The 12471-nt window shown below is 38.5% G+C and overlaps 1 protein-coding gene across 2 annotated transcripts in view; it reads right to left on the bottom strand.

Moving 5' to 3' along the window:
- The window catches only part of OCA2 (OCA2 melanosomal transmembrane protein), a 433117-nt gene that overhangs the window by 277457 nt on the left and 143189 nt on the right, over nt 1–12471 (bottom strand). For both annotated transcript variants that reach the window (XM_038532569.1, XM_038532570.1), the window contains exon 15: nt 6222–6354. In XM_038532569.1, coding sequence (XP_038388497.1) covers nt 6222–6354 — 133 coding nt within the window. The remainder of the gene's footprint in view (nt 1–6221; nt 6355–12471) is intronic.

The raw sequence follows: 12471 nt of genomic DNA, 5'->3' as shown, positions 1-12471 counted from the left end.
TCTAGAAAGATGGATAAATGTGGGCAGACAGATAGATAGGTTCCTTCTTTCAAATATCCATTGATTCCCCATGGCTTACAGAATAAAGCCAAAGATCTTTAGGGAAGATCAAGATCCTCAAAAGGTAAGCACTACTGTGAACTCTGATCTTGCTGTATAAGCTCTTACCTTTGCCATACTGGCCTCTGACCAGGAGACATCATTAGATGTCTCATCTCCACCTCTCTGATTACCTCTAGCCCCTATCTTCCTGAGCTTCTCAATGAAGCTCCTATAGCATTACTTGAGGTATTGTATACCTGGAAAAAAAAAAAAAAAAAACAGGCGAAGACATTACCATGTGGGATACATTCTCTCTCCCAGGAGGTGGTGGCTGCCAGAAAGCCTAGAGGAGGGTCATCCAGCTCCAAGTGATGAATCTGAGGGGAAGATGCCCAGGCTAGGAGTTGAGGAATGGAATTCTACTATTACAAGATTCTGTTCGTGTTAAGCAGTATAATATCAATTGAAGTTAGTGGTATAACTATCACTAAACTCACAAAACACAACTATAGCCAAAATGTAACAGAAAAAAGAAGAGGTAAATGAAATATATTTGAAATAATTAATTCAAAAGAAGGCATAAAATTAGGGAAAAGGGGATAAAGAAAAGAAGGCACAAATAGAAAACATGATGATACACTTAAATTTAACCATATCATGAATCATGTTAAATATAAATAATCTAAACATACCAATTAGGGGACAGAGATTGTCAGATTGGATAAAAAAGCAGACTCAACTGCTAGCTACTTGCAAGAAATGCACTTTACATATAAAGACACAGTGAAAGGATGGAAAACATATGCTATACTACCACTAGTGAAGAGAAAGCTGAAATTGCTACATTAACAAAATTGATTTCAGAGCAAGAATGATTATGGATAAGGAAGGTTATTTTATAATGACAAAAGTGTTAATTCTTCAAAAGGAAATAACAACCCTAAATGTTTATGTACCCTAATAACAGAACTTTGAAATATATAAAGCAAAAATCACATATCTGCAAAGAGAAATAGACAAATCCACAATCATAATTAGAGATTTCTATTTCCATCTCTTGATAATTGATAGAACAAATGGATAGAAAATCAAATACAGAAGACCTGTTGGTTGCATTATCAGCCAACTTGACCTAACTGACCGTACTAACAAAACCCCACCAAAACAGCAGAATACATATTCTGTTCTGTTGCACATGGAATGTTTATAGGGCTAAACGTTTGATTCTAGCCATAAAACAATCTTAAGAATTTTAAAAGGATTCGAGTTTTACCACATATAGTCTCTGATATAGGTAACTGCAAAATACCTAAATATTTCCTAAATAAGCACATCTAAAATATCTAAGGATCAAAGAAATCAAAGGGGAAATCAGAAAGTAATTAGAACTGAATGGAAATTAAATAAAACATATGAAAACTGGTGGCAGGTCACTGAAATAGTACTTAGAAGGAAATTTAGAGCACTGAACACCTGTGTTAGAAAAGGAAGTATATATAAAATAAGCTCAACCTCTACTTTAAGAAACTAGCAAAAGAAAAATAAATCAGCCCAAAGTAAGCAGAAGTAAATAAATATCAGAGTAGAAATCATTAAAAGAGAAAAAAAATGTAGAGAAAATCTTTATAATCAGAAGCTGTTTCCTTAATATCAACAAAATTAATCAACTCTAACTAGACCAATCAGAAAAAAAGCAAAGACACAAGTTACCAGTATCAGAAATGAGAGATTACATGATCAAAAATATCCATTAAAAGGATAATGAAAGAATATTATGAACAACTTTAGAATAATTCTCTCAACAACTGAGATACAATAGATAAACTCCAGGGATCCCTGGGTGGCTGAGCGGTTTAGCGCCTGCCATCAGCCTAGGGCATGATCCTGGAGTCCCTGGATCAAGTCCCACATCGGGCTCCTGCATGGAGCCTGGCTTCTCCCTCTGCCGGTGTCTCTGCCTCTCTCTCTCTCTCTCTCTCTGTGTGTGTGTCTCATGAATAAATAAATAAAATATTTTTTAAAAACACAATAGATAAACTCCTTAAAAGATATAAATTACCAGTAATCACTTAAGAAGAAATAGGATAATCTTAATAGCTAGCCCTAAGTCTATGAAGGATTTTGAGTTTGTAGTTAAACCTTTCCCCCACACACCCCACACACATACATCCAGGTCTGTAAATGTCCTAACATTTAAGGGGATAATAGTAGCAATTCTATACCATCTCTTCCAAAAATCTGAAGAGGAGGGTGTGATTCTGTACTCATTCTGTGAGAACAGCAAAAAAGACATTACAAGAAAGTAAACTCTACACCAGTATCCCTAATGTACCCAGACACAAAAATTCTATACAAAATATAAACAAGAAGCAACTTAAGCTGATATCTGGTGAACAGGAGGACAGACTGGTGGTTATTTGTGCTTTTTGCCAAATAAGTCATGTTCTTTTCCTTTTTTTTTTTTTTTGAAAGATTTTATTTATTTATTCATGACAGAGAGAGGGAGAGAGAGAGAGAGGCAGAGACACAGGCAGAGGGAGAAACAGGCTCCATGCAGGAAGCCTGCTGCAGGACTCAATCCTGGGTCTCCAGGATCACACCCTGGACTGAAGGTGGCGCTAAACCACTGAGCCACCCAGGCTACTCAGTCATGTTCTTTTCCATTCTGGGCCCTTCCTAGGTTGATTCATCCTGGCCCCGTGACCAGTGGTGCCTAGTGACAATCAAGATGACAAGCTATGAACAGAGGCATCCCGTATTGGTCAAGAATGGAGCGGAACAAGTGGTTCTCTCTACTTTAATGATCAACAGCTCAGGGCTCTGAGAACCAATGACAAGCAGGGTACTCCCAATGCACAGGGGCAATGAAGCCAAAGAGAGGAAAAGAACAGCGCTTTGCAATTCACTGAGATTTCAGGGTTACTTTTTTTTTAGTGCAGCATAACCAAACCTGTTCTGACAAATGCTCTAGATGCCACTACAGACTCACTGAACCCAAATCTCTAGGATAGGGCCTGGGAATCTGCAGTTATAATAAGCATGCTAAAATTGGAGAGCCCTATGACCCACAGTGGCCCAGAGCAATTGCCCTGACTGCACAGCTCTGTGCTGATTTACAGCTTGTCTTGGCATTGCCATAGGGTTTCAGCATCATTCAAATCCCAACCATTTCTTCCCACTTCCCTCAAATGTTTCTCAACTCCTTACTCAGGAAGAGTGGAGAAGTTGATTATACAGATTTGTTTCATATACTTCTAAATCTGTGTATCCTAAATTCATGTCAAGATAGCATTCTCCAGAAGAGCTTATTAACAGCACAGAGTTCCTGGGGGTGGGCCTGGTAATGTAAACATATAACAATTGTTCTCACGTCATTCTGATCATCAGGGAAGTTGGGAGAGAAGCTAGCATAACAGGACAAGATAACTTTCTAACTCTCCACTGAGATACAGCTACACCTGCACAATCAAATTGTTATTGACTGATTATCCATTGTGATCACAGTTTCCTTAGCTCTCCACTGGTGTGACCCTTTCCATCAGAAAACTAAACCTAAATATTAAGTTATCAGATTTTACATATAGTAGTTGATGGCAAAACATTCTGAATATCTCTAAATGGGTTTTATGGATTGTATTATGTACCCCCCCCCAAATTCATGTGTTGAAGTCCTAATCCCCAAGACTTATGAATGTGATTTTATTCAAAAATAGGGTTGTTGCAGGTGTTATTAGTTAAGGTGAAATCATTAAAGTGGCCACAAATCCAAGATGACTAGTGTCCATATAAATGGGGGAAATGTGAACACAAACACACACAGGGAGAATGTCACATAAACATGAATATGGCCATCTAAAAGCCAATGAGATAGGCCTGGAAGAGATTCTTCCACTTGGTTGGTTGGTTGAGCCAATCAACCTTGCACGCACTTTGATTTTGGACTTCCAGCCTACAAGACTGTGAAGAAATAAGCCACCTCTTCTGGCCTATGAAGTACTCTTAGCATCTGTAGAAATAATCCATCTGTTGTTTAAGCCGATCAGTCTGTGGTACTTTGTTACAGAAGTCCTAGAAAACTAATACATTGGTCAATGGCAAAAATGGATCAAGGCATCTCACCGCCAGAAATATCTTTAAAAAAAAAAAAGTCAATTTTGACTAAATTCTTCTTCAAATTAGGGAAGCAATGGGATTATATATAGTTTCCTCCATTATAAAGCTGTAAGAGAACAGCAGGATCTGGGACTCTTTTTTTCTCAAGAAAGGCACATCCTGCTCTATAGACCATGAGAGATATGGAATTATCAATGCCATCAGGAAAATACAGTCTTTCTCCAAAATAAGTAAACTATGCTACATCAGCAGGAAGCTATTTCAACCTTGCAGCCAAAGGAACTTTTCTATTTGGCCCCCAAAATCTGTATGTGCACCTGCTCTTCCCTCCTGTACCCTATGCTGGGTTTACCCCCCAAAATCAGGTCCATGGGTGGGGACCATGCCAATCCAACTGCCCCATGAACAGCTGAAGCACAGGGAGTATGCCCACTTGTCCTGCACTTACATCCCCTTCACTTGGGACTAGGCTGAGTGGGCACTCAGAAACTCCTTATTGCTTGATCATGTTTAAAGTACCATTTCTAGGAACACCTGGGTGGCTCAGCAGTTGAGTGCCTTGCCTTTGGCCAGGGGCGTGATCCTGGAGTCTCAAGATTGAGTCCCACATCAGGCTCCCTACATGGGGCCTGCTTCTCTGTGTGTGTGTGTGTCTCTGCCTCTCTCTCTTTCTCTATGTCTCTCATGAATAAATGAAATCTTAAAAAAATAAAAATATTTAAAGTACCATTTCTATATTCACAAGGATGCTCCAATACTTTGTGCATGTGGTTAATAAGTATTGCCTAACATAGAAATTTCTGCTTATCATTCCATTTCTCTGGGAGAGGTGGGTGACTAAATTTTACTAAGAACAAGCTTGGTTTATATAGATGACTCTTGAGAGGGTATATAAGACAATGTTTTCCAAACTAGAACAAAAATAGTCAAACTCTGAATACAAAAGTCATGCATGAAAGAAAGGCAGATCTGCTTTGTACAGTCACCATCTGATGAACAGGAGGACTGATAAGAATACATTTAGATCCTCAGCTTTTCATACAGAAATAGTACTTTTTTTATCTTACTAAAGATCAAGAAAACTTGAAGTCCTATACAGTACAAGGATAGAGGAATAACAGGATGAGAGAGGTAAATATACAATCTATGAGCTCTGTGAGGACACCACACCATCTGAAATCACAAAGAAAGAAATGCACCTTTGTCACTGTGTTCCTATCACCCAGTTATGCTCTGTTACCCAGGCAACCTACACAATGTCCTGTACAGGGTCTGGCTGAGAAAAGGATAGCTGTTTCCCAGATAATCTATTGCTTCTAATATATAGGGATCAGTAATATTCTCAATAAAACATTTACTAAAATTTTTAAGTAAGGAAAATACAAAGACAAAAGATGGTCATGAACACTCTTCCTGCTGGCTGGTGCCTCATCAATATATTCTTGATAAACATAGCACAATGTCGGGCAGCCCCAGTGGTGCTGCAGTTTAGCGCTGCCTGCAGCCCGGGGTGTGATCCTGGAGACCCGGGATCGAGTCCCACATCAGGCTTCCTGTGTGGAGCCTGCTTTCCCCTCTGCCTATGTCTCTGCCTCTCTCTCTCTCTCTCTCTGTGTGTCTCTCTCATGAATAAATAAATTTTAAAAATCTTAAAAAAAAACATGGTACAATGTCCTCTGTGCTGGATTATGTTACTATTTTTGTAATCACATTTAATCTCAAAGTATGACATATTTGAACACTAGTCTACATGCTTTGCTATTTGTGTTGTATACATGTGGTTTAATGATGTCATGGCATACGAACTATATCCAATGGCCACTGCTTCCCAGATTTCACCCTAAAGAAAATTAAAGAAAGGCCATGGATTTAAAGTCCCTGAAAGCACAGAGCATACCAGGAGGCAGACAGGAACATACTGAGTATGCAGCATCCCAGTGACCGACATTTCCCTGATGTTCTAAATGTAAGAAACCTCCTGCCTTTTTTGTGGCAACGTCCTCCGGAAAAAAATATATATTATGATAGTAAACTCTGAGGCTATATGAGATGCTGCTTATACTCACCAACAATCTCACTGGGTTCCTTGTTATAAAGCTTTTTGTTCCAGAAAAGGAGTCTAAGGAGTGGGAAGGAGAATAGGAGAATGAAGCAAATCCCAACGAACATGTGTGCAGTAAATCCTGCGAAGTCCAGGCCCTGGAAATAGGAAAGGGGAAATTAAATGACAAATGGGATTCTCCTCTGTATAGGCATGGCTCCCACTTCAGGATCTTCCAAATGAGAGATCCAGGGAAAGCTGAGCACTAAGACCCAGCAGGGGCAGGCATGTCAGAGTAGTGGGTGTTAGCTAGAGGGCCACAGGGCCCAGCATAAAACCCACAAAAGAACAAGTACTCTTCTCTACAATTTTGAAAATGTTTAAGCTTTGTTTCTTTCATATCAATAAACCAAGTCCTACCTGAATAACAAGCAACCTTAGGAGAAAACAAAAACAGGTTATCACAGACAATCTCAACCTTAACTGGGTCTACTTTCACTACTGGATGGACACATTCTCCCAGGATGAAAAAAGACAGACGGAGGAAAAACATAAAACTATGTGGCAATATTTGCCTATTTCAAGGTAAGATGTGTCTTTTTAATATTTCATTTAAGTCCCTGCTATCGGGCAGCCCAGTGGCTCAGCGGTTTAGCACCACCTTTAGCCCAGGGCCTGATCCTGGAGACCCGGGACCAAGTCCCACGTCAGGCTCCCTGCATGGAGCTTGCTTCTCCCTCTGCCTGTGTCTCTGCCTCTCTCTGTGTGTGTCTCTCATGAATAAATAAATAAAATCTTTAAAAAAAAAATAAGTCCCTGCTATCAATGTGAAAGAACATCCTTGGTTGATGAGCACAGCCCTCTGCAGGGTGGCCAAAGGCCATTAGGAGTGAGGAGGCCCAGAATGTCCCTACTGGCCATAAGGTCCCAGGCAGGTGCTTCTCCCTCCCCTCATACTTCCTTTGCCCCTCTGCAGAACTATTTGTCATGGTCAGCTGCTGAGGACGTCTCTGCTTTGGGATAAAAATCCCCTACTAGCTTAATCTGTCAGGGATTAAGTCAACAGCATCATTGGCTGGTTTTGTCTGTCTTTTACTCTGTGCTTATACAGGTGATCCCTGAATGTAATTAATATTGTTTGAAGGAAGGTCCCCACAAAGCAGAGGTGCTTGTATCCTGAGTAATTCTGGGCCCTTTTTTTGCACATATTAACTATAATTTTTTATCCTGTTAGAAATGATGGGACAATTGAAAAAAAAAGTGATGGGTAGATTAAAGAAAGAAAAGGACTAAGGGGCTCCTGGGAGGGGCTCCACAACAAAACAACACAGCTTTGAGGGGAAGTATGTGGTTGCTAGTAGAGTTGTAATGGGTGGATTTATCAAGTGAGAACAATGCAGAGTGTGGGAAAATCCCAGCTGAAAATTTTAAGAAACAATATAGGCAGATGCAATGTATCATGGGATGTAAATATTTTCACTAAGTTTATTAGGCGCATGTGTCTGGGCCTCCCTGCCTTACCAGCCTCTGTACCTTCCTACACTTTCTCCTTAACGTCCTCAGTAACAAAACCACCCACTACTATACTTGCATCAATATAATGCTTAAATGCAGCCTTTTCTTGCAGGGTGCTGGTTCTATTTTGCCCCTTTCAGTCTTATTTTGTACTTTTTTGGCTTTTCTCCACTCAGATACTCTCTGCTTAATTTTTTCACAAAGCCCTCATTCAATAGTGGAAGTGGTCAAAATTTGATGCATGTAAAACTATGAAAACAGGATTCCCCAAAAATCAGATTAGAAAATCCATAGCTGCATAAACTACATATATCCAAGGGGAATCCAGCTGAGCAACTTCTGGTGCACCAATATCACCTTCTAGGGAAGATACCCTCAGACTAACTCTGGAACAAGTCAGAACAGTCAACTGAATTATAGTAGGGCTTAGCTGAATCCACCGAATATTTTAGTAAATATCATGGTATAATCTGAAGATAGAATCAAGTCTGGAGACTCAATAAGGAGAAGACCCCCAGTGTTATATGAGTAGGTATGATAACAGGAGGGATCTGATGTGGGACATCCTGCATGTGAGGGATACTTCAAGTATGTGGAGGAGAAGTCATAAAATACATGCATCTGAAGGAAGCACAAACCTTCCATGTTCTGCAGAAATGTGGAAGTGGGTGATCCCAGTACATAGAAAACAGCAAGCCATAGAGGGCATAAGCTCCACTACAGAATGCTGACCCAAGAGGAAAGATGGTCAAAAAAGCAGAACCCCAAGACCCACAGAAATTGAAGAGCCATGTGGAAGCAGAAATCCCACAACGGAGACTAAGTGGAAGTGACCAGAAGGAAGACCAGGAAGCAGCAGAGAGTGATACCATCAAAGTTGTCAGCTGATTAAGTGGAAGAAAACCATGGTGAAGAGCAGCAAAAGAACACCCCAGCACGGATAGCACGTGGTAGGAAAACCAAGGGAACATGCCAGTGTACACATCTCTGGGGCACCATTGGAAAAGCCTTCCTCTGATCTGGGAGTTGTCATTCAGAAGTACAGGGACATGGCTCCCCTAAACAAATTTTTCAACTATTATTTAAAAAATAGTTAAGGGGTGCGTGGGTGGCTCAGTCAGTTAAATATCCAACTCTTAATTTCAGCTCAGGTCATGATCTCAAGGTCTTGATATGGAGCCTACTTAAGATTCTCTCTCTCCCTTGGCCCCTCACTACTCTAAAAAAACAACAACAACAACAACAAAAAGCAATAGCCCTGTTCACCACTGGTGAGTCTCCCTAAGACAGGCATAAAGGAGTAAATGTAACTAGCAAAGGAGGATTATATCCCCATCAGCCTGTTAGGAGATGAAGGGACAACACACTATTGGTCATGGAATCCTATAGTGTAGGAGGACCCTGGAAGTCTTCCCCACCTATGTGTTCAGTACTGGAAAACCTGCCAGTAGAGAACCATCCCAAGGAATCTGGGAGGAGTGAACAGGGTGTGGAAAAGATATGGTGGAAGAACTTTCCTCCTAACTTCCTGTATTATCTTCCTAATCCTCAGAGAATGTGGAAGAATTTCTTTACTGTTCCAAAGTCCAGTACTAATTTGTTTGTTTTTATTACTTCTCTAAACTACTTAACTTTCTTCATGAATATTTTAAAAATTAATTTCACAATTTTTATTTTATAATCTTTTTTCTTTCTAATTCATTTCCTGGATGAACAACAAAATAATGCAAAATAAATGTGCACAAAAATGTATGGTTGTGCTGTCATTGGTAATGAGGCTATATAAATTAATCTCTGCTGCAGACACTATCCCTGGAACTATTAATTCATTTGCATTCTCTATACAAATAAGTATTCTCTTATCTCTAAGCTACAATAAAATAAATTAAAACCACTCTTGATTATCCATCCATTAAAGGACATTCATTAGATACATTTTCTGTGAGATACATTTTAATCCCAAAATTCAAGGAAAATCATTAAGTGGAAGACAAGGAACTCCATCTTCAATAAATTAAGGAGAACCGTAAGACCATGTTCCCAGAGGTTGTCACTTTGGCACAAAGCTGTGTGAAGAGCTTAGGCTGAGCCTCATGCAGAGTGAGTGCTCACCTTAAGGGCCCTCTGTGTATTTCTGCAAAAACTTCACCTTTGTCCCCTACTGCCATATTTAAATTCTGGATATGTACAACAGCATGTCAGCATATAATGGAGGAATATGGGAATAGTCTGATGGACTCCTCTTTTTCTTTAGCTGTCTATAGACTTGGTAGAGGCCCAGGACTTTTGGGTCACATTCCACTGCTTAGGTGAGAGCGGATTTAGGTGAGAGAGGATTCCAAGGGAGTCCTAAGGGAGGGCTTAAAATAATGCATGGTTAACTCGGTTTATGCCCAAGAAAGGCATCATCCTTGGGATTTTACATTTATACTAATGTGATCCTGGCCAGGGACAGCTACGCTGTTGCATTAATTCATTAATATGTTGTAACAAGAAGAAGAAAAAAGAAGAGATGAATAACAGAAACTGAAAGTTCTAAAAAAAGCCTAATGAAATACAGTAGTCATACTCTCACTTGGACTATTTCTATATCTATTCTACTACAAATTGTTTTCTATTTGAACTTTTAAGATTTTAGAGTTTATATTTATGTATGTAAGCCATTTTTTAGTTAATTTTTGGGTAAAGTGGGAAGCGTGGACTGATGTTCATTTTTCCTACATATGAATGTCCATTTGTTCTAGGACCATTTGTGAAAAAAATAATCCTTTCTTCACTAAATTGGCTTTCCACCTTTGTCAAAAGCATTTGTTCACCTATGTGGGGGTCTGTATCCAGACTCTCTACTTTTTACCTATTCACCTGCAGTGATGTCAATACCACACTGTCTTGGCTAGTGTGGCTTTTATAGGAAGTATTGGAAATAGGTAGCACTAGCTCTCCCATTTTGTTCTTCCCATTAAGAGTTATATTTTGAAAAAAAAAATTTTTTTTAAAGAGTTATATTTTGGCCATTCTGAACGCTTTAATTTCCATATAAATTTTAGAATCAGTTTGCCAATTGCTATCAAAAACAACCACCCTTGGTTTTGGTTTTGACAAAGATTGCTCAAATCTGTGGATCAATCTGGGAAGAACTGATATATTAACCACATTGGGTCTTCTGATCCATGAACAAAATATCTCCATTTAATTAGATCTTCTTTAATTACTCTGCAATGTTTTGTAGTTTTTAGCATATAGGTCTTGCATATGTTTGGTCAGATTTACCCTTAAGTATTTTATATATTGATGCTAATTTCCAATTGTTTATTACTAGAATATAGAAAATCACTAATTTTTCTATATTGATATTGTATTGCACATTTGTCAAATTTACTTATTACTTCTAGAAGCTTTTTTGCAGATTCCTTCAGACTATCCACGTGGACAGTCATGTCATCTGCAAATAAAAACTTTTTAAGTCTTCGTTTCTGATATGGATGCCTTGTATTTCTTGCCTTATTGTATCAGCTAGAGCCTCCAGTAAAATATTACATCGAAGTGGTGAGAACAGACATTTTGGTCTTGTTTCTGATTTAAGGAAGAAAGCATTCAGTTTTCACATTTAAGTGTGACACTAGCTATAGTGTTTCCATAGATGCTCCTTATTAGGCGGATGAAGTTCTCTTATTTTTCTAGTTTATTGAGAGATTTTAATCACTAATGGATGTTTGATTTTACCAGTTATTTTTCTGCATCTATTGAGATGATCATATGAATTTTCTCATGTAGTTTGTTAGTAAATTGCATTGATTGGCTTTTTAAATATTACAAATTCTACTTGGTCATGATGTATTACTCATTTTATATATCATTAAACTAGATATGCTTATTATTAAATTTTTACTTTTAAAAATTAAAAATCTGTGTTCATAAGAAATATTTATTAATAGTTTTCTTATACTGGTTTTGTCTGGTTTAGGTAACAGGGCCTCATAGAATGAGCTGGAAAGTATATCTTCTTCAATTAGCTGTAAAGCTGTATGTAAAATTGGTATTATAGCATTATTTCTTCCATAAATATTTATAAAATTCACCAAATAAACCATCTTAGCTTTGCTTTCTACATACTTTCAGTCCTATCCTCCCCACTCAAGGAATCATCAGATTCCTATACTATACCCTGGAAACTCTCTCAAGGCAGTAAACTGGGGCAATTATAGGATTCACCTCATTTGTTTCCCAATTCTCAGAGATCAGTCTTTTTTTCCTGATATACAGTATCTTCCTTACCACTGTCTGGTTTTGCTTTGTTTGGGGGGGGTCGGTTTGGGGGGGTGTTCTTTTGTTTTGTTTTGTTTTGTTTGGATTTTCATTAATTTTATTTTGGGATATCTCAAGCAAGGCAAGAGAGTAAATCCAGTCTCTGTTACTCTACTTTAGCCAGAGAAGAAGCTGTGTTATCTTTTTTTACCCATGTGTATCTACATACAAAGAGACTAGATGCACCAAACAAAGCATTAAGAGGATTTATCTCTGAATGGTGAGATTACAATAGTTTTTAAAATTTGTATGTGCAAATTATATTTTCTACAATAGATGTATCACTGTAAAATAAAAATAAAACAGTATTTTTCTCTAAAATTGTTCTCTCCAATGTGTATGATGCCTATCCTGGATGATAGGTGTCCCTAGAATAGATTGCTGGGCTCTGCCACCTTCTGATGTGCTGCAGGGTAACATGATAATGGGCATACTGTTCAGTTCATGAAGCAACA

The sequence above is a fragment of the Canis lupus genome, chromosome 3, assembly GCF_011100685.1.
Source record: "Canis lupus familiaris isolate Mischka breed German Shepherd chromosome 3, alternate assembly UU_Cfam_GSD_1.0, whole genome shotgun sequence".
Classification (NCBI taxonomy): Eukaryota; Metazoa; Chordata; class Mammalia; order Carnivora; family Canidae; genus Canis; species Canis lupus.
This window is presented reverse-complemented; position numbering and strand designations above follow the sequence as displayed.